Source organism: Panthera uncia, chromosome C2 (assembly GCF_023721935.1).
Source record: "Panthera uncia isolate 11264 chromosome C2, Puncia_PCG_1.0, whole genome shotgun sequence".
Lineage (NCBI taxonomy): Eukaryota > Metazoa > Chordata > Mammalia > Carnivora > Felidae > Panthera > Panthera uncia.
In genome coordinates, this window is record NC_064810.1 from 1,966,791 (window position 1) to 1,993,401 (window position 26,611).

At 58.6% G+C, this 26,611-nt stretch overlaps 1 protein-coding gene and 1 pseudogene across 1 annotated transcript; one reads left to right on the top strand and one right to left on the bottom strand.

Moving 5' to 3' along the window:
- Positions 1 to 475: 475 nt before the first annotated feature.
- Positions 476 to 11,143, bottom strand: AIRE (autoimmune regulator). The gene is made up of 14 exons (XM_049627997.1): positions 10,898 to 11,143; positions 10,185 to 10,359; positions 9,810 to 9,965; positions 9,326 to 9,400; positions 8,516 to 8,632; positions 7,451 to 7,593; positions 7,263 to 7,343; positions 6,218 to 6,333; positions 5,102 to 5,201; positions 4,412 to 4,594; positions 3,821 to 3,939; positions 3,634 to 3,736; positions 1,869 to 1,937; positions 476 to 876 (listed from the first exon to the last, which is right to left on the bottom strand). Exons 1-14 carry the CDS (start codon positions 11,141 to 11,143, stop codon positions 796 to 798), a joined length of 1,764 nt encoding a protein of 587 aa, XP_049483954.1. The 3' UTR covers positions 476 to 795.
- Positions 11,144 to 15,398: 4,255 nt separating this feature from the next.
- On the top strand, positions 15,399 to 15,500 carry LOC125922280 (uncharacterized; annotated as a pseudogene).
- The last annotated feature ends 11,111 nt before the right edge of the window (positions 15,501 to 26,611 follow it).

The window sequence follows — 26,611 nt, forward strand, 5'->3', positions numbered from 1 at the left end:
TGGTCACCCCACCTGAGGTCACCTGCTTCTGGCACGTGATCTGTCCCTCCCACTGGAATACCCCCTTCAGACCCCCGTGCCAGGACGATGTGCACCGTAGAGATGACCCACAACAGAGCTTTCTCGAGTAAATGTCCGACCGGACGAGGAGGTGGCACTGAAAGGGATGTATCACGATGAGGAAACAGACGTGCCAAGGCCCTGGGGTGAGGATGAGCTGGGCCCTAGGACGGGGGAGGAGGGAGGAGCCCATGGGGGTGCAGCAGAGGTGGGCGGGCCCAGACCTCATGCTTGGACCATACTGGGGGCTCCGGGGAGCACTGGAGTGCTCCCAGCAGAGACAGGAGCACGCTGTCCACTTCTGGGGGCCATTCCCACCTGCGGGCGTCTCCCTTCCAGCCCGCGTGACCGACACTTCAGGCACCAGAAACGCAGGGGCACGGAGCCCCCAAAGCAAACACACCCCGTGAAGAGCACATCGAAACCCCACAGAAGTGGTTTTTATTTCAGCGTGCATGGCGCTCTGCGTGTCCACGAAGACGGGCTGTGTCTGCGGGCCCAGTGTGGGCGACACCCGGACCTTTCGGTTTTTCTCGGTCCTAATGTGACCAGCTTCCGGGGATGGGAAGCGTGTCCTGTCGGTCCCTCTCAGGGCGGGTCACCGTGAGCACGAGTGGGAAGTCGCTGGCCTCTGTTGATTCGGAGATGGGAGGGAGGGTCCGCTCTCAGCTGAGGCCGCGTCTACGGGGGCCTCCCCTCCCCCGGTGCTGCCCCGCAGACCCACACCGTGCCAGATCAGGAGGGGAAGGTGGGCGCCTCGGCCAGCGGGCGGGCCATGCTCTGGATGGCCCACTGCAGGATGCCGTCGAAGGAGTGCTGGAAGACAGGAGAGCAGAGGACTGGGAGACCTGCCTGAGCCCCCAGGGGACAGGTGCACACACCCTGGGTTCCAGCGTCCCCTGGGGTCACGAGCATCCCGCCCCTCCTAGTCACAGGTGGGGAAACTGAAGCCTGAAGCACCACAGGGCACGTCAGGCGAGGGAAGACTCCTCTTTTGGTGCTCTGCCATAGCATCCTGCAAACACGGGCATGGCTGCCACGGCTCTCCTGCCTCCGTCTTCTTCCCGGCTCCGAGGCAAGACCGGTTCTTTCCATCGTGTGCTCCCGCAGGACGGAGGGGGCACGGGGAGACCCAACATTCCAGCATAACGGGGCGACTGCCCCCTTTCTCCAACGGCATCGGGCGACCGCCCCGCCAGAGCCACAGGGCCAACCCTGAAAGACTCCTGCCCTGAGACCCACCCGTGCCCAGCCCACCACACCGGGCAGGGCCCCACAGCCCCAGGAGGCCACGGGCGGGCCACCTGGGTGTGGGAATGGCTGGAGGGGTCTGACCTCCTGTCAAAAGAAGATGGAACCCCAAAAAGGCCCATTTTCTTCACAGCGACTATAGCTGTTGATCTTAGGGTGGAGAGGCTGGGGCTGGGAGGGGCCGTGAGAGGTCCACCGGAGGCAGAGGTTCCGGGGCGCCCCCCCCCACCCCCAGGGGGAGTCATGGCATCAGAGTCAGGCTTCCGTGGTGCTGGTGCTGAGGGCCTGCAGCCCCTGCCCCCCCCCCCCCCCGGATCCGGGAACTCTGGACCAGGCTAGAAGCAGAAAGGGCTCAGGGGCTCCTTTCAGCTCCTTTGTGCGCTAGGGGCTCCCGCATGTGCTGGGGGGCCGGCCAGAGCCGTGCCCGAAGCAGCCTGGGCCTGTGGTGCTCAGTGCACCCAGCAGGGTCTCCCAGGCCCTCCTCTGGCTCCGGCTGCTTGGGGCTGGTGGGGGGGGGGGGGAGGAGAAGGAGGAGCCCCAGCCAGGTGACGCATTACCTCGCTTAGGAGGGATTCCAGGTCGTCCCTGTGCACACCCGGCTCGTGACCAGCAGAACCGTCCCCTGCCTGCAGCCCAGGAAAGGGAGGTCAGCCCAACTCCCGCACCCCTGCCGGGCACAGCTGGAACAAAGCGGGACACCGTGCAGAGGCAACAAGGGTCTAGGGGACAGTGGCTAATGCCAGGACAGAGGGCGTGCTGCCCTGAGCAGGGCCCTGGGAACTGAATTCTAACACCCAGCTCCGGCCAGGGTCGTGGGCACGAGCGAGCTTGGGGCTCTGGAAGCTGGCTGCCCAAGGCCCCCAGGCCTGCCTGCCTCCACGTGCTGCATGCAACCTTCTGGGGAAAGCCAGGTGACTCAGAACCAGCTAGAAGGGACCGTCGGGGATGGAGAAACTGAGGCCCAAAGAGGAAAGCGTCTGGTGTGGTGCCAGCCATTCACCCATCCGACTAGCATTGCCAGGGCCAACCGTGCCCCCTCCCACCCAACCCCCCCCAAGGGGCCAGGGCCTAGAGTGCCCCCCCCTTAAGGGGCCAGAGCCCAGCAGCAGGCTGTCCATGAACAGCCTAGGAGGGAGAGACGACCATGCTAAGTGGACCCACATGAGACTGCCAGGTTCTGGCTCAAAATAGCCAAATCTGAGCTCCTAAACACAGGCCCTTGGAGGCAACATCAGCCCCTGGGGCGTGAAAAGGGACCCAGCTCCAAGGTGGGGGCGGGGGGGGGGGGGCTGCTGGGGAAAGCGCTGGGGCCACACCCACATTTTCAGGACCGCCCCTGGGAAGGGAGCCAAGGGGCTGGGACTTCTTAGTCTCCAAAGTCGTTACATTTTACATCACAAAGACAAGGGGGTCTTTGCTAAATTGAGAAAAGAACCCAAGAGTCAATGAAGAAGCATCTTCTGGAGGGAGGGACCCTCTCTGGGGCGGGGTGGCACCCGGCAGGGCTGAGCCGTGGGCGTGCACGTAAGCCCCCTCGTGGGCAGAACAGGGGCCCCCCGTGCCTGGGCTGGCATCGAACAGGCACAGTGTGTTCGCGGGAGGATGCGGCGCGGCTGGGGAGCATGACGGGGCACCGGTGGGGTAGCACTTGCCACCACCCAGGGCCCTGAGAGGTTCTTGGGGGTGGGGCGTCAGGGACACGGTCAGGCAGGATGAGGTGCGCCACCCCGAGGCTCCCGGGAACACACAGGTTCTGAGGGAGCCCGGGGTGACTGCTGGGTAGGAGGGCAGACGTAGGCCACTTCTCCCCGATGGCTCCCGGCCGCAGGATGGGGCTGGACAGGGCCCCGGGGCAGGGCCACGGGGGGACTGGGGTCACACTGGGGAGTCAAGCGTGCTTGCTCATCCCCGGTGGAGCCTTCTTGCTGCGGCCGCTTCACCCCCCACCCCACTGTGGGGATCGTGCGCCCCAGGCGCTGGGAGAAGGAGGCCTGGGGGGGGGGGGGGAGCCCTGCGCTGGGAGACCAGGGACCTAGGGGGGCCCTGCGCTGGGAGAAGGGGGCCTAGGGGGGGCCCTGCGCTGGGAGAAGGGGGCCTGGGGGGGCCCTGGCTCGGCCATCACGAAAGAACAGCCATCCCACAGCCGCTGGTTTCCAACAGACGTAATCCGAAGGGAAGCTATTTAAACAACTAAATTGTATGAAACAGTGAACGCAGGGCCACGGGGCGCGGCGCATCCGCGAAGCTGGCACTCGAGTGTCCCTGGAGGTGTGCTCGCCACCTAGACCCCGCGGGGTCCCCGCCTCCCTGGGCAACACTGACCTTGGCGGGCCCGGGGGCGGCTCGGGCGGGGGTCGGGGCGGGCGCGCCCTCCTCGGGGGCCGGGGCGGTGTCTCCGGAGCAGGATCGGCAGCGCGGGACGGCCCTGCGCACAGCGGAGGATGGTGTCGTGGGCTGCCGGTCCCCCGCGGTGTCCCTCCCGGTCCTGCGCCCAAGCCGCCGCGCTCACCCGGGCCGCGCTGCGCCCGCGGGGAAGTGGCAGCGCCAGTGGAAGGCGGCGGCGCAGTGCGCGCACCGCAGCGCGTCGGCGCCGTCCCCGCACACGCCGCACCGCGCACCTGCCGGGCCCTGTGGGGGGACAGAGTGGTCACGGTGGGGGGGAGGGGCGCCCACGCCCTCTGCCCCGCCCCCGGGAGCCCAGCGACACCCAGCACCTTTGCTCTGCAGTCCCAAGAGACCTTGCTCTGCCTTAGTGGACCCGGACCCCCTTTAGGGCTGGTCAAGGGGACCCCAGAACCGCCTCCCTTATTGTCCTGCCCCTGTGAGGGTGGGCTGGGGTAGGGGTTCTAGGAACCGGGGCGGAATGTATCACCCCTGCTGGATTCCCTCCAGGAGCCTCCCCTCCCTGGTTCTGCGTGCACAACCCCTGCCCCCCCCCCACCCCCGTCTGGCTCCTCCTCCCTCAGCCCTGACCCCAGCCCCCCACCCGACTACTGCCCCCTTTCCCCGCATGTCGCTCCTCCTATTTCGGCTCCGTCTGGTTGTCCTGCAGGCCATGAGCTCCCAGAAAACAGCCACCCCCACCTCAGCACCCCCTCACCTGCTGCCCCTCAGGGCCCACACACAGTAGGGGGCGCAGGGCTGAGGGGTTCAGCACCGGCAAGGGGGCTGCAGAAGGCGGGGCCAGCAGGTGCTTGTAGGGGCCGGCAGCGTCCATCCCGGCTGAGGGCTCCCTGGACGGCCCCTTGGCCTCTTCCCCCGTCAGCTTCAGCCCCAGGAGGACCTGAAAGCAGAGGGCCGGTGCTTGGAGAGGCCACGGGGTGGCCTGTGCCTCACCACCCAGGGAGTCAGCGATCATTGGGACCCGGGAAAGCCCCGGGGGCTGGTGTGGGAACCCCACACGGGGTTGGAAAGGTTTGGGTGAAGCTCCTGGCTCTGTGTCCTCAGCAAGGTACTTGACCCTTTTGCCATCTACAGACGGGGTGCCCGTGGCCCTCACGGGCTGTCAGGGAGGACTCCGGATCTACCTGGACGTGTCTCTGCTGCAACAAAACGCTTAAAACATTTTTAGAGAATGTTATTAGTAGCCAAAGTGCCTCCCTGAGCCGGGCGACAGAGCCAAGGCCCCACATGGGAACATTTCCCAGTGTTAGAAGCCAAGCTGATGAGGCCAGGCCGGGGGTGGGGAGTCCCGGTTCCAAGCCTGGGGCCCCACCCATGGGAGTGGCCGGGAAGCTGGGCGGGGGGGGGGGGGGGCCTGCGGTGGGCCTGGGCCTGGGCCCGGGCGTACCTGGGTCTCCGCGGGCGGCTCCTGGGGCTGGGGCTCCTCGGCCTGGGGAGGGTCCCGCTGGCCTCCTCCCCGGAGACAACTGTAGCACCTCCAGGTCCCACTGCTCACGTGGTCCACGTGGTCACCAGCCAAAAACATGCAAGGGGGGCAGAGGGGACCACAGACCACAGACTCCCAGATACACAGGCGGGGGAGGCCTGAGGTCTCCTCTACATTGCCACTTGCCTTTTGCAGATGGGGAAACTGAGGCCCAGGCTGGACAGTGGGCAGAGCCAGGATGGGAGGACTGCCCCGGCCAGTGAGCAGGAGGGCCGGGAGGCTGGGAAGCTGAGCCCCGGGGGGGGGGGGGGGGGCGTGGCCCTCGCCAGTATGGTCAGTGTTCCCTCTGCTGAGCCCCAAGAATCTGGACATCTGTTGACCTGCAGAGCCCCGTGCGTGGCTCTCGCTGGCCTTGCCCTCCCGACGGGACCTCTCTGAACGGGGGACCCACCCCCGTTTCCACAAGCGGGACAGTGCCCAGCAGAAGGGGACACAGTCAAGGGCAGGAAAAAAGAGAAGATGACCGCCCCACCCTTGGAGGCGAATGATGACCTCGGCTGAACGCCCTCATTTAGTGACAAGCATCAGAGACAAGTGGCCTGGTGAAGCCCACTCAGGGAGCAGGGGCAGGGCCAGGGCTCGAAGGTGGGTCACTTCTCCCACGCAGGCTCTTCCCCGCCAGCTGTGGTCACCCGTGGGAGCTGGCAGTAGAGGGCAGGACGCGGTGGGGGGGGGGGGGAAGGGAGCGCCAGGAGGTAGGCGCGGGAGGACTCTGGCCCTGCCCAGGACGGGCACCCACTCTGCCCGACTTCAAGTAGGACCTTGTTTGGAGGAGGGGGGCCGGCTGCTTGTGGGACTTTGGGCTGGGGGTGTGTGGAGAGATGGGACAAGGTGGCCACTCTTCACTGGGGGGCCTCATTCTGCTTCTCTGCCCTCTGGGGCCCTGCTGGCCAGGCTGGGAGGACCCAGCCTGGGTGACCCGAACAGAGACACTTCCGGGCAGCCCCACACCCAGGTCAGTCGGGCAGAAGTGGCTGTGAAGCCAGCTGGGGGCGGAGAGCGGCCTGCCGGGCTCACCTGGGAATCTCCCGGAGCGGCGGGGACAGGCAGGCCAGGTGGAAGGCCCGGGGGCAGCCGTCACAGCAGATGAGCTCCCCGCCGTCCCGGCACACGGCACACTCGTCCTCGTTCTTCTGACACGGGCAAGACACGCGTATCCTCTGGAAGATCCGGGGCGGCGCGGCGCCCTCCCCGAGAACCTCTCGCAACAGCTCCGCCGCGGCATCCCCAGGGGCCCCCAAGTCCCCTGCCTGCCCCCAGCCCTCCCCCACGACACTCTCCATCTCGGAGACCCTAGTCCCCTGCGCACACCCCCGGGCCAGGCCATCCCTCTTGGGAGGACGGAGCCTCCAGAAAGCCCCATTTCCCGTGGGTGCCTGTGTCCCCAGCAGCGTCCACACTGCCCACCCCACACGCCCTTCATCACAGCGCAGTGGAGCGATGGCCGGCGGCGTTGCCATCAGCCCCAAGCACCCGCCGTCCCCGCGCCTGGAGCCTGGACGCTGCCTGTGCCCCTGCCTGAATGGCACCACAGGGCCCTCCAGGATGCCTCCTCCAGGCCAGGCCGCCCTGCACAGCAATGAGCTCGCTCACTGTAATCACCCCCTGATCCTGCCAGCCGGGAGCTTGGAGGGGGGCAGGGGGACACGGGTCCTGCTCCCTCCTGGGCGCCCGGGGCCCAACAGCGCCTGGCGGGGGGCCGGAGGCGGTCAGATCTGTGGTGGGTTCTGTGCTGTGCTGGATGCTCAGGTCCCTGGCTCCCAGGAGGGGCCACCTCCCCACCCCCTGGCCTGCTGGGAGACTGTGAGACCGGGGACAAGGGCACCCAGCCCAGACCCGTGGTTTTAAACACCTGGTAGGACTCACTTTCTTTGAGTTATTTGAACACAAGTTGTGTGTTATCAGGAAAACTGTTATTAAACAAGGAAGCTCGACCCTGTGAACAGAAGCTTAAGGCTCTGTCCTTATCACCCAAGGGAGAGCCCTGGACAGGGGCAAAGGGGCAGAGGGACCCCCTGTGGACGGTGGAGACGAGGGAGTTCCACTGTGGCCTGGGCATTACCTGGTGGGGCTGGGGCTCGCTGGGGAGGGCGGGAGGGGCCTGCACCCTGCCCTGTGCGCCTGCTCTCGGGTCGCCTCCACCCTGCTAGGGAGAAGGGGGCGGGTCACCAGAGTGCGGAGCGCCCTCTGGGCAGGCCCAGCCCCAGCTGAGCTCTGTGTTGGGGGGTGGCTATCAAGGGCGGGGCTTACAGGGGCGGAAGCCTGGGTCCCCTTGGCTCGGACCAGGGTCTTTGGGCCACCGCTACGGGCCTTGTTCTTCCCGGCACTGGGGTCTTCGAACTTGCTGGGAGTATAAAACTCCCCCCCAACCTGGATGCACTTCTTGGAGCCACCTGGGAGGAGAGGCTGGCTGGCCTGGGAGGCCCAGGAGGGTGGGGGGCAGAGTGGGGGGACAGAGAGGTGGGGGGGTGGAGTGGGGGGGCACTCTGCAGCTGGCTGCGCCCCAGCCCCAGGCAGCTCTGGGACCAGGGTCCTGGGCACAGCAGGGGTCCTCTGCAGGGGACGAGGGGGTTGCTGCACCCGGCCAAGCGTGTCCACCTGGAACCTCAGAGTGTGGCCTTATTTGGAAGCAGGGTCTTTGGTGATGGGATTAGTTAAGATGGGCTCCCGAGGGACACTGAGTCCAGTGACGGGTGTCCTCAGGAAGAGTAGAGAGGACACAGACAGATACAGGGAGGACACCCTGAGACTTGGGGGCAGCGGCCGCGGCGGTGGGGCCCGTAGCAAGGACTGCTTGCAGGGAGAGGCAGGAAGGACTCTGCCCCGGGGCCTCTGGAGGGAGCACGGCTGCCCACGTCTCCACTTTGGAACCTCCTGCTGTTTTAAGGGCCCGGTGCATGGCCACTGGTTATAACTGCCATGGTGAACTACTTCGGGGTCCCCAGGACCCTCCCTGGGGGCTGAGACCAGGGCCCGCATTGGCTCCCGGGAGCCAGCTGGCCCTGGCCGTCCACAGCATCCCCGGCCAGCGTCCAGCAGGAGGGAGGGGAAGGGGGTGGTATGGGGGTGGGGCAGGTGGGGCAGAACTTCCCGGAAGCGGATGAGCCCAAGACCCTGAGGGGCCCCTCCAGGTGGGCAGAGTGACCCGGGAGGTGGCCCTGGACCGCCGACCTCCCAGAAGCCCAGGAGCCCCCACCCTGAGGGACGCCCTCGGTGCCCGTCCCCCTTGCAGAGGTGGCCGCCTGCGCGCCAGCTGCACGTGCACCTGGGGCCTGCGTCCCCCTGGCAGCACCCTGGCCTGGCAGTGCCGTCTACCTGACTCAAACACCTGCTGGATGAGGATGCCCTCCACTGCCCCATGGGCTCCGGGGACGTCCCCAGACGACACGGTCACGGCTCTCTGGACCGAAGTGGACGACATGGTCTGAATTCCTGGGGAAGGGAGCACGGGGCGGGGGGCGGGGGGGGGGGTCATCGATTGGAAAGATGGCCCCTGAGCACCCCCTCCCTGCAGGCCGTGGGGAGAGAGAGGCGCCTGGGCTGCGGAAGCCTTTCCTTCCGTCCAGGGCAGGCCTTGGAGGGGGCCCAGCCCTTCCACGGACAGCCAGCCAGCCCATGTGTAAGTGCAGAAACAGGCCATGGGTGTGTGGGGGGGTGAGGCTGTGTGGTGTGTGTGTGCGTGTGGAGTGTGGCGTGCGAGCTGACCGAACACAGCAGGCAGGGCCGGACAGGGACCCCCAGGACATGGCCCTGGGCGGTGCTGGGAGGGAGGCCGGGTTCCCAGGGTCTGTCTTCAGGTCAGGTGACTCAGGTCTCCGGGACCCCCCACCCTGGGGCAAGGAGGGGACAGAAACGGGCCAGGCTTCATCCGGCTGAGGGACCAAGAAGGATCCTGCGGAGGAAGCACAGTCTGGGCCGGCCCTGAGGACGGGGACACTAAGACGGGCACACGTGGGGTAACCCGAGGTGCCCCTCTTTCCCCAGTGAGGCTGTGCAGCCAAGGCTGTGGGGTGGCATGCCAGGCCTGCAGGGTCCCAGCTCCCAGGACAGGCCGGCAGAGGGCAGCACCCCACGGGGCCCTTGACTCAGTGACCCCAGCCCAGGAGGTCGGGGAACCTGGCTCACCGTTCCCCAGCAGGGGGCGCTGCGGCTCTGCGTTGCTCTCCGGCTTCCTGGGGTGCTTGGCCTTTGCCTGGGAGCCTGTAGGGGGAGTGTGCAGGGGGAGCCACACCAGCCTGGCCCGTGCAGGGGGAGCCACACCAGCCTGGCCCTCCGCTCCCCACGGAGGTGGGCGGGGGGGGGGGGGGGGGTGAATGCTGGCGGCCAAGGGCGCATGCATGTGGGCGGGGCCTCCCAACTCCCATCGTCCCCTTGCTTTACCGGCTCTGGTGTCCCCGTCAGTAAAAGGAAGTGACCCCCACCTGCCTACTTCTCGGGGTCCTGGGACGAGGGCCGGCTGGGCTCACCCACGAAGCACCCACAGGGATTCTCCGCAGCCCCGGTGGCTGGCCGGGGCGGCAGGGGCAGGGGGGCTCCACGGCAAGACAGGAGGGGGGACGGCCAGTGGTGTCGGGCCATCTGTGACCGATCAGTACCTCCGACCAGATACCTGGGTTGGAGGTGCCCCTAGGAGACAGTGCCCCGGGTGGGGCGGCCCTGGGCTCCTCCAGGGCCTTCCTCTTGGAGGGGGGTCTGGGCAGCAGCACTGGGGCCTTGGGGCCCGTCGGGGGCTTTCTCCCCTTCCTCGGCTGGCTGAGGTCCACGTCTGTGGGGCGAGCAGGGACCGGGCCTCAAGACCAGAGCCGACGCCCTGGCGAGGTGCGCGAGAGCTCGGCCCTTTGACGCTCAGGAGCCAGGACGGTCCTCGGTGGTGTCGGGGGGCTCCCTGGCCACCCCCCTCCCTTTTACAGTCCGGCTGGGATGACTCCAGCCGCCCCCGGCTCCCGCAGAGCCCCAGTTCCTCTCGCAGCACTCCCCCCCCGACCTTTGGGGAAACAGTCTAGGATGGGCTGCAGCCGGGCGTATCTTTCCAGATTGTAGTCCTTAAAGAGAACCCTCCAGAAGTCCAGGATGGCAACTGCGTCTTGGGTCAGGAGCCACGAAAGGAGCGCGTGGAAGGCCTGCGGGCAGCCTTCCTTCTCCTTCAGGCGCAGGGTCTCCTGAAGCAAGAGTGGGGGCTGGGAGGCCCCACCTCCTGCCCCCCCTTCCACAGCACCCGCCTCCTGACCCCCGCCACTCCACACTCCCCCCTCCTCCTGACTCCCCCTCCTCCCGCCCCCCCTCCTCCACGGCACCCCCACCTCCCGACACCCCTTCTGTCTTTCTGGAGGGCAGAACACCATCCCAGAGGGTGCTGCAGGTGACCTGGGCACCGTGTCCATGCCGTCAGCTTGCAGCGGGCATGAGGCTGCCTGGGGGTGCTGGGGGTGAAGAAGGCCCACCTGGAACTCATGCTAGGGGAGCCCCTAGCTTAGAGGGCAGCTTGAGGAGGGCTGGGCAGGGGCGCTGGGGAGGCACAGGAATTCGCCCTGGAGACCCTGTGCCTTCTCCTCTTCACCAAAACAGCCCGCCCACCCCCCCCTTCCTTCCCCCCCACGGGCGGGGCGGAGTCCGTCTGGAGCTCATCTTGCCAGACATTGGCTAGAGGGCAAGGCTTGGGGAAGGCGAGGGGGACATTGGGGGTCTGTCTGGGCCCACCTGGAACTTGTCCTCGGGGACCACGTCGTGGTCCGCCAGCGCGTGCAGCAGCGGGAAGGCGCTGTCCACAGCCATGGCGATCTCAGTGCGGTACAGCCTCAGGAGGTGACGAAAAACCGTGTCCCCACCTGCCTGGGCCTCACCCGCCGTCGCGGGGTCTGGGGGCGCGGGGCTGGGGGCCCCCTCTCCCCGCCTGGGGTCCCGCGGCCTCGGGGTACCACTGGACTTGTGGGGTGTCTGGGCCATCTCTGCCTTCTGGCCCCCGCGCTGCCCCTGACCTGCCGGGCTCCCGGGCGGGCACCCCTGGTCAGGCGCACCTGGGGGGGCACCTCTGTGAGCCAGAGCCCCGTCTCTATTATACTAGGCTCCCCAAGGACAGAGCAAAGGCCGTGTTTCCCTTGAGCCAATCAGGGCGGGAGGGAGGGGCAGGGATGGAAAGTTCCCTGTGACCCAGTAAAGAGAAGGTCCCATCCGCTCCATTCACACCTGCCAGCAGGCTGCTGGCTTCTCTTTCCTCTGTAAAGGAAGCTTCCGGACCGGACCAGGGCCCGACCCCTCCGTGAGAGGGCTGGGAGGGCTGTCAACTCCCCAGCTGTGGTTCTGTTCGAATGGGAGACAGCCGGGACAGGTGCCCTCGGCCTCACCTGGGGCCCCGTGTCTTGGGCACCAGCAGGCACTGTCCAGGTGCTCCGGGGACCGTGGGGCTGATGGGGGCAGCGTCCCAGGTGGGGAGGGGGCATTACCATCCCCACTGCGCCAGCTCAGAGCCCTGGGGCCGGGCTGTAGGGGGGCCAGACGGAAGGGTCCCTGTCTGATGGAGGACCGGGCATATGACGAGTGTCAGTGGGCACAGCAGTGGGCGCCGCCTGGAGGCTGTGTGATGCTGGGCGAGTTGCTTTCCTTCTCTGAGCCTCAGTCCCTCATCTCTAACTTGAGCACATCTCCCACTGGGGGACCCAGCTGCCCCCTACCCTCCCCTTCCTCCAGGTGTGTTAGAAAAAAGGCAGCTGACCCCGTGGACTGAGGCCAGTGCGCGCCTTGTCCCGCTCGCAGCCCCGGGGGAAGGGAGGGACGCCCCAGGAGCCTTCTAGGGCTGGCGACAGAGGCTGGGGGGGTGGTGTCCCAGAGGGGGTTGCAGCAGAGGGGGGCCGCATCCCAAGCTATGGCGGGCAAGGGCCGGGGACTGGGATCTGCACGATGGTCACCCACGGTGGCCCAGTGTGGTGGGGGGCAGAGGGGCCAGGCCGTCCCCGGGCCCAGCCGCAGAGCCACAAGAGGACTTCCGGAAGAAGGACCTGGTCAGGCCGGGGCGGGGCTGGAGGTGAGCGCAGGTGCTGGGAAGCCTGGGGTCAGCACAGCGTCGCGTGCAGAGGGGCCAGGATTTCTCTACTGACGTGGGAGTTGGAGTCCTGTCTCGGTGTGTCCCCCTCTCCAGGCCAGGGTCCCTGGGAGTTCGGTCCTAGACAAGCTGAGGCTGTCCCAGGGCGGTGTCCTGGGGCGTGTGGGAGCAAGATAGGGCTCGGTGGGGCGGGAGTGGTGGGGCTGTGGGGCTGGTCACCTCAGAGAGCTGGGCCCTGTGAGGGCAGTGAGGCTCAGAACAGGCCGGGGCTGCCATGGAATGTTCTGGGGCTCTTGCCGGGGAGCAGGGCCCTTGGGCTGCCCGCCTCTGGGGCTCCGAGCCCCCGGGCTGCGGTGCTGTGGGTGGTGGCAGTGGAGGTGTGGGACTTGGGGCGGGCCTGCCTGTCCCGCACTGTGCCACCCACAGACACCCAGAGGGGACGCCCCCTCGGGCCCACACCGGGGCTGCCCTCTCGGAGGGCACGGGCTCACCCCAGCCCGGGCCTGGCAGCCGCCTCCTGGCCTTTTCCTGTGCCCTCTGGCACGTGTACATCCACGGAAGCACCTGAAGGAAAGCAGAAGTCGAAGTCGCTCCTGAACGCCCCGTCCTCTGGGGCAGCCCTAGTGTCCTCACTCGTGGGGGTCGGGTCTCAGGGAGCAAAGCTCCTTCGTGGCACCTGCTGGGCCCGCCAGCTGCAGAGTTCCCACATAAAGGTCCCAGGGGCTCTGGGGCCCGGGGGCTCAGCGTCCACCTCCTCTGGGCCAGGCTGCCCCCCAGTGCCACTCCATGCTGGCAGAGTTTTCCCCCGTGGCCGACTGACCAAGGGACACTTTAGCCACCAGACAACGGTCCCCGGGGGATTAGAAATGGCCAACAATATCAAGGTCTTCACCTCACTTTTCTGGAGCCACGAAAGCCTTGTGGGTGCACCTGTGTCAGCAGCCAGGCCTGGCTCTGCAAAGAGGCTCCTTGGAGAATTTTGGACTTTCCGCCAGGCGGGGGGTTTCCCTGGCGACCCCTCTTTGCAGGTGACCTGGAGCCACCGGGGCTGGTGGGGGCGGCCTGTGAGACCCACGGAGGGGCCGGGCAAGGGGCCCCGCCCTGCCTTCGGCTGGTCACTCCTCTCGTGGGGCTGAGCCTCGCTCCGTGCCTCGGCGAGCCACCGGGCACGGCGACATGCCTGCCCCTTGATGGGCCATCTAAGCCTCTGTCCTCACCTGCGAGGCGCCTCTTCCTCCAGCACGGTCGTTTTATGTTTCAGACACGGCTAGCCCACCCTGCACCACGCCCTGTTGTGGGCACGTTGCAATCACACTCAATCTCAGAACCGCCCTGTTAGGTCAGCGTTACTACCCCCATTCTACACATGAGGGGGGTGAGGATCAGAGAGGCTAAGGAACTTGACCAAAGTCACACAGCAAGTAAATAGCCGTGGATGGATAGTGTCTGGGCCCATGCTCTCAGCACACAGGACACTCCTCACGTGCCCAGGCCATGTTGGGTATGTCAGCTGCAGAGAGGGGGGAACGCTTCCTGTGTGAAGTGCCCACAGATTGGGGATGAGCGAGGTCCCTGCGGCAGGGTAGGGTGGGGCCTAGAGGGACCTGCTCCTTGGCCGCTTGGCCTCGGCTCCCTCAAAGAAGCCCGGACACAGTGATCTTCTCTCCTGCCGCAGAGGGACGCTTCAGTCCAAGTGGTTCCCTGGAAAGGGCTAGGCTCCCAGCGGTAAGGAGGTACGAGGTCCCTCAGGAGCCTTAGAACACCAGCCCAGGCCTCGGCTCGGGGACCAGGGCAGGAGGGGCCCTGGGACCTGTCCCCTGGGGACTTCCCAGCTGGTGGGGTATCAGGGCAGGTTCAGTCTCCTGGTGACACTCTGTCTCTCGGCCACCAGCTAGCTGTGTGACCCTTTCTGGGTCTCAGTTTGCCCATGAAAGATGCTCCACATCATTACTCATTAGGGGGTGCAAATTAAAGCCAAATGAGATACCACCGCACCTCCAGTAGGAGAGCCATTATCAAAAGACAGAAAAGAAAGTGTTAGCGAAACCCTGGAGAAATCAGAATGCTCCTATACTGATGGCAGAATGCAAAATGGTGCCTCCACTGAGAAGAAGGTTGGCTGATTCAAGAAGTTTCTTAATAAGTTAATTTTTTTTAAGATTTGATTTTATATTATTTTTAATTAATTAATTTGTTTTATTTTTAGAGAAAGAGAGAGAGAGAGGCAGAGAGAGAGGGAGACACAGAATCTGAAGCAGGTCCAGGCTCTGAGCTGTCAGCACAGAGCCCGACGCGGGGCTCGAACCCACAAAATGAGAGATCATGACCTGAGCCAAAGTCGGATGCTTAACCAACTGAGCCACCCAGGAGCCCCTTAAGATTTTATTTGTAAGTAATCACATCCAGTGTGAGGCTGGAACCCACAACCCCGAGATCAAGAGTTGCATGCTCGGTTGACTGAGCCAGCTGGGGGCCCCAATATGCTAAGTTCTTAAATAAGAATTACCATATGACCCAACCGGCCCCCTCCCAGATATACCCCCCAAGAACGGAAAGGAGTTGTTCAAACAAAAATGGGTACACAAATGCTCACAGCAGCATTACTCACCACAGCTAAAGGGTGGAAATAACCCAGATATTCATCTACAGAAGAATGGATCAATCAAATGTGGTCTGTCCACAACAGAATTATTCAGCCATGAAAAAAGATGAAGTGTTGACATGCATTACAATGTGGATACACCTCAAAAACATTATGCTAAGTGAAATAAGGCAGACATCAAAGGCCACTTATCGTATGATTTCATTTATATGAAATACCCAGAGGAGGCAAATCCACAGAGGGGATTGGGGCTGGGGGGAAGGGGTAAGGAGATTGCTGATGGGTATGGAGTTACCATTTGGAGTGACGGAAAGTTCTGCAAATAGACAGTGACAGTTACACAACATTACAAGATACTAATCACCGTTGCATTATCAACTTCCATAAAAATTATTAATTTTATGCGTATCTTACTACAAACAAAAATGCTAAAAATCAATTGGACATATTTGTGTGGGTCTATTTCTGGGTTCTCTACTCTGTTGCATTGATCTGTGTGTCTATCCCTCCACCAGTACCACACAGTCTTGACCACTGTAACCATATAATAAATCCAGTAGATTGCTTCTCGGCCTTTTGGCTAAGATCAAGTGTAGTATGATAAATCCAGTAGACCATCTCCTCCCATTTTATCCTTTGTTTTCAAAATTGTTTCAGTTTCTCTAGTTCCTTTGATTTACCATATACATTTTAGAATAATTCTATTTATAAAAGATCTTTCCAGGATTTTGATAGGAATTGCATTAAATCTATATATCAATTTGAAAAAACAGGAAAAAAGGGGGTGCTGGGGTGGCTCAGTAGGTTAAGTGTCTGACTTCAGCTCAGTTCATGATCTCACAGTTTGTGGGTTCGAGCCCTGTGTCAGGCTCTGTGCTGACAGCTCGGAGCCTGGAGCCTCCCTCCCATTCTGTCTCCCTCTCTGCAGCCCTCCACACTCTGTCTCTCTCTCAAAAATAAATAAACATTAAGAAATTAAAAAAAAAACTCTATATATCAATTTGAGGGCAATTGACATCTGGGTATTGCAATCCATGAACATGGTATGTCTCTCCATTTATACAGAGCTTCATTGATTTCTTTCATCAGGGTTTTGTAGTTTTCAGCAAACAAGTCTTAAACATGTTTTGTTAGACTTACACCTAAGCACTTACTTTTGAGCAAGTGTAAATAGTTTTTTGATTCTACTTCTGGTGTCCACCTGTTTGCTCATTATTAGCATACAAATGCTTTTTTGCATATTCGTCTTGTATCCTACAACCTTGCCGAACTCCCTCTATTGGTTCTAGAAGTTTTAGGGTTTTGTTTTGTTTTGTTATAGAATCTTTGGGATTTTATACAAACAAAATCGTGTCATCTGGAAACAGAACACTTTGACCTCTTCCTTCCCAATCTATATGCCTGTTAAATTCCTTGCCTTGCCTTACTGCACTGCCTAGAACTTCCAGCACTATGTTGAATAAAAAAATGGTGAGAGGGGCGCCTGGGTGGCTCAGTCAGTTAGGCATCTGACTCTTGATTTCGGCTCAGGTCATGATCTCATAGTTCATGAGTTCGACCCTAGCATTGGGTTCTCTGCAGTCAGCACAGAACCCACTTCGGATCTTCTGTCCCCTTCTCTCTCTGCCCTTCCCTCCTTTGCTCATGCTTTTTCTCTCTAAAATAAGTAAACATTAAAACAAAACAAACAGACAAAAAAGTGGTGAGAATGGACATCCTTGCCTTGTTCCTGATCTCAGAGAGAATGTCTCCAGTCTAGCACATTAAGTATAATGTTAGCTGCAGGTTTTTTGGTAAGTTTTCTTTATCAATTTTAGAAAGCCCCTTTCTATTCCTATATTTATGAGAGTTTTTATCATGAATGTGTGTCAAAATTGTCAGATGCTTTTTCTGCATTGATCAATATGATCATGTGATTTTTCTCTTTTTTTTAGGACTTTTAAAAAAGATTAATTTATTTTTGAGAGAGAGGGAAATAAACAGAGCATAAGCAGAGGAGGGGCAGAGAGAGAGAAACAGAGAGAGAGACAATCCAAAGCAGGCTCCAGGCTCTGAGCTGTCAGCACAGAGCCCAACGAGAGGCTCAAACTCACAAGTTGTGAGTTCATGACCTGAACCAAAGTTGGATGTTCAACTGACTGAGCCACCCAGGCACCCCTTCTCCCTTTTTGTCTTTGTCAGTCTTGCTAGATGTGTATTGATTTTTCAAAAAAATTTCTCAGAGAATCAGCTCTATTTCATGGATTTTTTTCTATTATTTTCTGTTTTCACTTTTATTGATTTTTGCTCTTATTTTGACTATTTCTTTTTTTCTGCTTGCTTTGGTTTTATTTTTCTCTTTTCCTTATTATTTTTAGAGAGAGAGAGAGCACACAAGTGTGGGAGAGGGACAGAGGGAGAGAGAGAATCTTAAGCAGGCTCCACACTCAGCACAGAGCCCGATGTGGGGCTCGATCCCACAACCCTGGGATTGCGACTTGAATTGAAATCAAGAGTCAGGCATTCAACCAACTGAGCCACCCAGGCACCCCTGCTCTTTTTCTTCTAAGTCCTTGATGTGGGTGCATAGACTTTTGGTTTGAGAGGTTTCCTCTTTCCGAGGTCTGCATGAGTGCCACAACATTCTCTTAGCTCTGTTTACCTGCATCTCACAATACTGGGTATGTTGCTGTGTTCGTTTTCATTCAGTTCAATGTGTTTCTCTTTAGCTCAGGGATTATTTAGAAGCGTGGTGTTTAGTTTTCACGTGATTGGAGACTTTTCTGTCAGCCCTCTGCTATTAATTTCTAGTTTGACTCCAGTGTGATCGGAAAACACATTTTATACGATTCCACTTCTTTTAAGTTTGTTGGGGTTTGTTTTATGACCCAGGGTACAGTCTGTCTTGGTACACAACTGTGGACACTTGAAAAGAAAGTGTGTGTGCTGCTGTTGGGTGGAGTGTTCTGTAAATGTTGATTAGATGTTGGCTATTAGCTGATTGTGACGTAGGGTTTCTCTATGCCTTTGCTGAGAGAGGGATGCTGATGTCTCCAGTTACCTTGTGGATTTCTCTCTTCCTTTCAGTTCTATTTGGGTTGCCATATATGTTTTTCAGCTCCATTGTTTGTTGCATACATGTCTAGGCTTTCATGAATTCCTGCTGGATTAACTGTTTCATCACTATAAATGGTGAAAGGGTCCATTTTCATTGTTCTGGTCATTTTCTTTGCTTTGAAATGTACTTTAATATAAGATGGCCATGCTGTTTTCTTCTGATCAATGTTTGCATGATACATCTTTTCCCATCCATCCTGTAACTTCCCATCTACCTACATTATTATAGTTGAGGTGAAGTTCTTGTACACAGCATATAGTTGGTCATTTAAAAAACTCTACTCTGCCAAACCAGGCTTTTAACTGGTATACTTAGAAAATCGACATTTAATGTAATTATTGATGCGTTGGGACTTAAATCCTCCGATTTACGTTTGTTTTCTGTGCCTTCTCTCTGCTTTTTATTTCACTGTTTTCTTTTTCCTGCCTTCCTGTAGGTTATCTGAACTTTTTGGAGTCCCATTGTGATTTGTCTATTGTATCTTCTTGCATAGATTGTTTGTGGTTGCTTCAGGTATGATATTCTCTATACATAAATTATCACAGTCTACCGGTGTCGACATTTTACCAATTTGAGTAAAGTGCAGAAACCTCACCTCACTCTATCCTTTTAGCATCCCCATTTATAATGTAATTGTCTTAAATATTTCTTCTGAGTACATTTAGAACCAGTGTGATAATCTTTGCTTCCACTGTCAGACATAAATCTGTAAAACTCAAAAGAAGAAGGAAAATGGATTTACCCACATTTTTACTCTCTTCATTGTTCCTCTTTCCTTATTGATGTCCAGAATTCCTTCTTTGATCATTTCCTTACTGGTTGGGTGGGTTTTGTTTTTTTTGGTTTTGTTTTGTTTTTTCCTGTTTGGGTATTCTTTTAGGGTCAGTCTGCTGGTGACAAATCCTTTTCATTTTCCTTTATCGGAGAACGTCTTGGCTCCTCCTTCATTTCTGAAGGAACTTGTCGCCGGATACAGAACTCTGGGTTAGCAGTTCTCCTTTCTCAACGCCTGAAAAATGGTTCTGAAATCTGGTGTCATTTGAACTGTTTTTCCTATTATAGGTATGACGTCAGATCTCACTGCTTTCAAGACTTCCTCATCTTCAGTTTTCACAAGTTTTACTGTGATGTGTCTCGGTGTGAATTTCTTTGGGTTTGTCCTATTTGGGATTTGTTCGGCTTCCTGAATCTCTAGGGCTTTTTGACTTTTGCCAAAATTTGAGACCTTTCCAGACATCGTTTCTTCAAGCACTTTTCAGGCCCGTGCTCTTTCTCTCCTCCTTCTGGGGTGGCAATGATGAATCTTGTGATGGAGTCACCCAGGTCCCTTGGGCTCCATTCACTCTCCTCAGTATTTGTGTCTGTGTTGTTCAGACTGGGTACCTCTGTTCTGTCTTCCAGTTCACCGATTCTTTCCTCCAATCCCTCCATGGAGTTATACATTTTTTTTTAAATTTTTAGTTATTTAGTTGTTGTATATGTAGCTATTATATTTTCATTTCATTTTCACTGGTCTCTTCTTTGTATCTTCTGTTTCTTGTCGAGACTTTTTCTCGACTGAAACTTGCTATTTTTCCATTTCTCATGTGTTTGTAATTGTTCACTGAAGCGTTAAAATTTTTTTTAATGTTTATTTATTTTGAGAGAGACAGAATGCAAGTGGGGGAGGGGCGGTGAGAGAAGGAAACACAGAATCCGGAGCAGGATCCAGGTTCCGAGCTGTCAGCACAGAGCCTGACGCGGGGCTCGAACTCACGAACCTCGAGATCATGACCTGAGCCGAAGTCGGACGCTTAACCGGCTGAGCCACCCAGGTGCCCCAACATTGCTATTTTAAAAGCATGTATTAAATACACACTCATCCGTCCTGTGCGTGGCTGCCTAGGTGGTGTTTGCTTTGACAGAAGGTTCTGAGCTTTCTTTGCTTCCATTTTCGAGCAAGAGGCATCGGTGGGGGGACACCAGCGTGCTCCCTGCTGCAGACCCCAGGTGAGCCAGGTGCGCGTGCAGCATGAAGTGCATGAGCATTTCTTTAGCACCTGCTCTGGGCCAGGCAGTGGTCCAGGAGAGCAAAACTGACCAAACTCCCTGCCCAGGAAGCTCCTACTCTGGCAGGAGACTATAAGCAAGTGACCCACACTGCATCCGGGGGTGGTGGGTGCAGAGGAGGAAAACAGAGCAGGACAGAAGAGACAAAGGGGCCCGGGGCAGGCGGGGCCAGTGTCTACAGAAGTGAAGCAGCCTGAGCAGACAACTCTGAATAAAGATCCTGAGTAGGGGTGCCTGGGCGGGGGGGGGGGGGGGGTCCGAGTGGAGAGTTCTCTCTGTGGCTCCCCACTCACAGCCCCCCACCACCTTCGGCCCTCCCTGGATTCCACTCCCAGGACCAAGGTCAAGCTTGGGCGTCCATCGAACACGCCGGGAGCAGGAGCCCACCGCTTTGAGGCCCCTCAGCCCCTGGAGGGAACACAGCGTGGGTGTGGGTTTCAAGGGTTTAGCAAGCAGAGCCCCTCTGTCCCCTCGGCACCTTCCCTGTGTCAGGCCAGTGGCGGCGCAGGACCTTCCCGTGTGGCCCCGGCCCTCGGCGGCTTCTCCTCTGCCAGGCCTTCTACCCAGAGCCGAGGGGTGGGCGGTGGGGCATCAGAAGGACCCCGGCTCTGAGCCTCACCCCTGGACGTGGACCTGGTCAGCCGCGGGTGTGTACCCAGAGCCCTCACTCCTGGGGGGGTGGAAAGCACACCACAAGCGGCTGGCACCACAGAAAAGCCCAGAAGGAGACACGCCGGGCGCTGAACAAAGGGGGAAGCACGCTGGGGCAGCTGGGGTCTCGGCAGGGGCTTCCCACGGACAGCCCCACGTGGCGGGGCCGTGACAGACGACGGGACGGCAGGACCGCTGATGTGGACTCAGATGGGAAGTGATGCCTGAGCCCTGACGGCAGATGGGGCCAGTGGAGCCGGCACAGGGGGCCCCGGAGAAACGTGTCGTCCTGACCCAGTGGGGGTCATGGTCTCTCATGTGAAGATTCCCCTTTGCCAAGACGCGCCTTCCCTGCTGGCCGCCCCGGGCAGCCCTCATGGCCCTTCCTCTGAGCCCCGGCTCAGCCTAACCTCCCCTCGCCCCCCACCCCTGTCCTCGGGCCCCTGCCCGCCTGGCCACTGGCTCCCGCCCTCCCGGCCTCTGCCAGGGCCCGTCCCGGAGCAGGGCCACGCCGTGCTCGCCGAGAGGACAAGGGGATGAGCCTCCCACCCAGCCAGGTATGGGGGATGGGGAGCCAGCCCAGGAAGTGCTTGTGGCCCAGTGCTGGGGAGAGCGGAACCCTTCTGGAAGGAGGGGGGCAGGGTGCTCCACAGCATGAACGGGAAAACACAGAAGGCGCCCCCGAACCAGCGTCCCAGCCTCCCCCCACCCCCGCCCCCCAGAGAGACCCTGGCCACTCACTGGCCCTGCCGGGTGTCTGGTGGCGGGGACCCTGAGCCACGCAGTTGTGGACACACTGACACCAGTGTCCCCCGGGGACATCACTCCCAAAGCACATGGCGGGAGCTGGCCTGTCCCTACCTGCCTCTGTCCTGCCGAGTCTGCGGAGAACAAAGGACAGATGTGACCCGCTTCACGGTTGCAGGGGAGGCCCCTGCTGATTATGAGGAGGAAGGGTTGGAAACCACCAAAGTGTCCCTCGACAGAAGCAGGTTAGCGGCCAGACAGAGCTCTCCACAGACGCTGGACAAGCCGGCAGGGGAGACAGGGCGTGAGCACCTGCCCGTGAGCATTAACTAACTGCTGTGCGTGGTGACCCAGCGTGTGCGGGGCGACTGATGATTGTGGAGAACACAGAAGGAAGGACGCTTCTGCATCTGGAAGGATCCATAGCCCATGTGAGCCCTGGGTCACTGGTGGGGTGGGGTTCACTGTGCAATCAGGATACTTCAGTATGGCTGGAGCTTTGTAATATGCATCTATATTCATTTTTCTGTAAAAGGTAGAGGATAAAAGGTAATGGAAAATATTCACAAGACCAATCAAAACACCAAATAATTAGAAATAAAGATAAGAAACGTGCAGCACCCACTTTATTTAAAACGCAGCAAGAGGGGCCCCTGGGTGGCTCAGCTGGTTGAGCGTCTGACCCTTGATTTCAGCTCAGGTCATGGTCCCAGGGTCGTGGGATTGAGCCCCAAGCTAGGCTCCATGCTGAGTGTGGAGTCTGCTTAAGATTCTCTGTCCCTCTGCCCCTTCCTTGTGCACGCGCACACACACACACACACACACGCTGTCTGTCAAATAAAAAATTAAATAAAATAAAAAGAAGAAAGAAACAGAAAGGTAGACCATTTTCCTGGATTTAATTTCTTTAAATATTTTTTTAACGTTTCATTTTTTTCTTGAGAGAGAGAGAACATGAGTGGGGAGGGGCAGAGAGAGAGGGAGACATAGAATCAGAAACAGGCTCCAGGCCCTGAGCTGTCAGCCCGGAGCCCGACGCGGGGCTCGAACTCACGGACCGCGAGATCATGACCGGAGCCGAAGTCGGACGCTCAACCGCCTGAGCCACCCAGGTGTCCCCTTAATTTTCTTGACAGTGGATCCACAGCCCAGCGAACCCAGGACCAGCACGTGGCACCGGGATTCCGAGGTCCCCTTTGGGATTCCTGAACACTGGACGGTGCAGATACATGGCCTGTGCACAGGTAGCAGGCGCCTCGCACTTGATGCCCGTAAATGTGCCGTAAGGACGCTGCCTCTGCATAATGCAGGTTAGCAGAGTGAGTGGAGGTGTCATCGTGGCGCGTGTCCCCCCCAGTCGCCCGGCAGCCCCATTCCCAAGGCCCCCACCCCCCGCGGCAGCCCCGGATGGGGTGCTGTTGAGAGGGGGCGCAGTTCTGGGGCTGGCTGTCTCCAGGAACCTCATCCGCAGGCGGGGGCTGGGGGCGGCCAGTGGAATCCCCACTTCAGCCAGGAGAGGGGGATGTCTGGTCACTTTTGCGGGTGGCGTGTGCTTATGCTTACACACAGCTTGGAAGGGCATCTTGCGTCTTTCACTCCCGGCCACAGAGTGGCCTTGTCTGGGGTCGTCGGTGTGCAGCAGGAGCACACGGGGCCCGGCCAGCTCTAAGTTGTCCGGGCCGCCTTCTCTCCCTTACGCGCATCCGTCACTGAAGCTCTGAACCCACAGTTGTTCGTCCCGGTGGCCGCCGTGCCCAGCCTGGGGCCAGCGGCCAGCAGCTTCTCCCTGCTTGCGGAAATACGGTCACACGGAGCCTTGGGAACAAGGTCTGGTGGCCAGATTGGCCCAGGACATGCTTGCGCCTGTCCTCTGCTTGGGGATTCGTGACTCCCTGCAATGTATAAAGTCTCTGAGAAGTCCTGCGGGAGACGTGCCAAGCCCTCCATCTGCCCAAACGTACTTAGCAGAGAATGTTCCCCTCACAGTGCATTTAAAAGCACTACACGTGAAATTGTGTTCACAGAGCTCCGGGGAATCAGCTCCAGAGCGTCGGGTGGTGACTGGGCTCCGCCTCCCACACCCCCCCCCCCCCCCCCGCCGCAGCCCCAACCCCGCTGCTTGCCATCTAGGGAGGTGTGAAGTCTGCGAGCTCCCGTACCCAGGGGCCGTTTCTGTGTCGCCTCCTTCTGAATGATCTGCAGGCAGCCAGGAGTTCCCCACTGACATCTGGAGAAAAAGTTGGACACTCACACCCTGTTGCTTCCCAGACGCTGCTTCAGGGGACTCCTGCCGCCACCTGCCCCCTGCCGACAGGCGAATCAGGTGAGTCTCATGCCAGGCCCCCCTCTCTCGGCTTCATTCGCCCGAGGTTCCCCTCCGGTTGCCTGGCGTGGGGCCCCGAGCCCCTCCTGCTACTCCCAAGGCCACGGCAGCAACACAGGACAGCGTGAAGGCTGGTGTGGGGTGGGGGCGTCTCTCACCGTTGCCAGGATCCAAGTGTCAAACCTGGTCGGCGCCCTGGAACCGGGGTGGGATCCACCCCCAGACCCAGCTGGGCCGGGGGCCACCTGGAGTCTGCTGGAGGCCCCCAGGCCCCAAAGCATCTGAACCCACTGAGGATCAAGCGGCGGGTGACCCTGCCAGGCCGGAAGAGGGTGTCAGCGGCCATGTGAGAGTCACCATCCGGCCAAGCGGGGCCTAATCACGTAGCCCCTGTGGCTCAGAGGGTGGAGGGGCTCCCAACAAGAGTGTCAGTGGGCACCAAACCTGTGGGTGCCCTGGCCATGGAAAGGCAGGGGTAGCAGGCAGCCTGGTCTGGGTTGGGCGGGGCTAGAGAGGTTCGGGCTCAGCGAGTAATTCCCGTGGAGCTGGAGAAGGCCTGTGTTAGGTCCTGCCCTTTGCTCCCACGTGGAACCTTCCACATGTGGGATCCTAGGCTTCCTGGGGTTTCCCTGGGTGAGCACAGGTGTCCGGAGGTCCACCCAGGCCTGGCACCCATGGCCAGCAGAATGAGCCTGCGCACCTCAGGGTCTGATCTCAGGGGGTGGCCTTGGGGACTGAGCCGGTCACCAAGAGGCCAGCACCTCTGAGGCCTGTTTCCATTCCAGCAGGGTGTCCTCTCTCTGTTCCCCGCTCCGGACAGCCACCACGGGGCACACGGGGACCCCAAGACTGACAGGAAGGCACCTGCCGTGGGGGCATCCCGGGCCACATCCGTGCTTGTCCTCCCACCCTGGGCAGAACCTTCCGTGAGCCTCTGCCTCACTGCTGCCCCTGCCCGCCAGGGTGCTCCTCCTGCTGGCTGGGCCCAGCAGTGAGCACACCGTCCCTCCATGGAGCCCCCAGCCCCTTCTGGGAGCAGGAACAGTGTGGACGGGTCAGGGGCTCAGGCGTGATGCTGGGCCAGGCGGTAACTGCTCCTGGCCCTGTGATGATTTTCACTCTGGCATCTTTGTTAAAAAACGAAACTACGCTAAATAAAAGGAGGGAAAAGCAACAAAGACAATTTCCATTTAAAAAACTTAGAATTATATAAGTTATAATGTCTGTATTGCCCAAAGCAACCTACAGGCTCAACGTAATCTCTAGCAAAACTCCAACGGCCTCTTTCACGGAAATAGAGAAAATGATCTAAAATGTGAACGGAACCACAAAGGACCCCAAACAGCCAAAGCAATCTTGAAGAACAAAGCTGGAGGCATCACCCGTCTTGATTTTAAACTATATCACAGAGCTGTAGTCGTTAAAACAGCTTGATATCGGCCTAAAAACAAACACACAGATCAGTAGACAGACACCGAAAAGAGAACGCAGAAATAAAGCCACACATACATGGCCAATTAGCTTATGACAAAGGAGCCAAGAATACACACTGGGGAAGGGACAGTCTTCAATCAGCGGTGCTGGGAAAACCCGGCTGCCACATGCAGAAGAATGAAACCGGACCCCTATCTTATACCATCCACAAAAATCAAGTCAAAATGGATTAAAGACTTGAATGTGGGGCGCCTGGGTGGCTCAGTTGGTTAAGCATCCGGCTTGCTCAGGTCATGATCTCACGGTTCGTGGGTTCAAGCCCCGTGTCGGGCTGTGTGCTGACAGCTCGGAGCCTGGAGCCAGCTTCTGATTCTGTGTCTCCCTCTCTCCCTGCCCCTCCCCTGCTCATGCTCGGTCTTTCTCTCTCAAAAATAAATAAACATTTAAACAAGTTAAAAAATATCTTTTAAAAGACTCAAATTTAAGACCTGAAACCATAAAACTCCACATTTATGAATTCCGTGTCGATAAGGTGTTAATATTCCAAATATATAAGGAACGCATATAATTCAATAGCAATAAAACAATCTTATTTTAAAAATGGGCAGCAGATCTGAACAGTACATCTTTTTTCACCGAAAACCTACAGATGTCCAACAGGTACATAAAAAGATGCTCAACATCACTCATCAGGGAAACGCAAACCAAAACCACAACGAGCTCACCCTACATCTTCAGAATGGCTAGAATCAAAAAGACAAGAGACGTAGGTGTCGGTGAGGATGTGGAGAAAAGGGAACCCTTGTGCACTTCTGACGGGAACGCAAACTGGTGCAGCCACTGTGGAGAACAGTGTGGAGGTTCCTCAAAAAGTTAAAGATAGAACCCTACGAGCCAGCAGTCCCACTTCTGGAGATGCATCCAAAGAAAACGAAAATTCGAAAAGATATCCGCACCGTCCCCACCCCCGTGCTCACCGCAGCTTTAGTTGCAACAGCCAAGACATGGAAACACCCTAAGTGCCCAGCGATGGATGAATGGATAGAGAAAACATTGTGTAGATGCACCGTGGAATATTACTGTAAAAAAGAAGGAAATCTTGTCATTTGCAGCAATGTGGATGGACCTTGAGGACGTTATGCTCACTGAAATAAGACAGAGAAAGACAGGTACCATACGATCTCTCTTCTCTATGTGGAATCTGAAACACACACACACACACACACACACACACACACACACCCTGAGCATGTAGATACAGAGAACAGGTTAAAGGTTGTCAAAAGGCACAAACTTACAAAGTAAGCAAGTCATGGGAATGTAACACGCAGCATGACGGCTATAGTTAACGACACTATATTGCAAAAAAAAAAGTCATAATTTTAGAACAGTTTTATATTTACAGAAAATTCGCAGACCTAGTGATACACGGTTCCCATAAACCCCGAAGCTTCCGCATTATTAACTCCTTG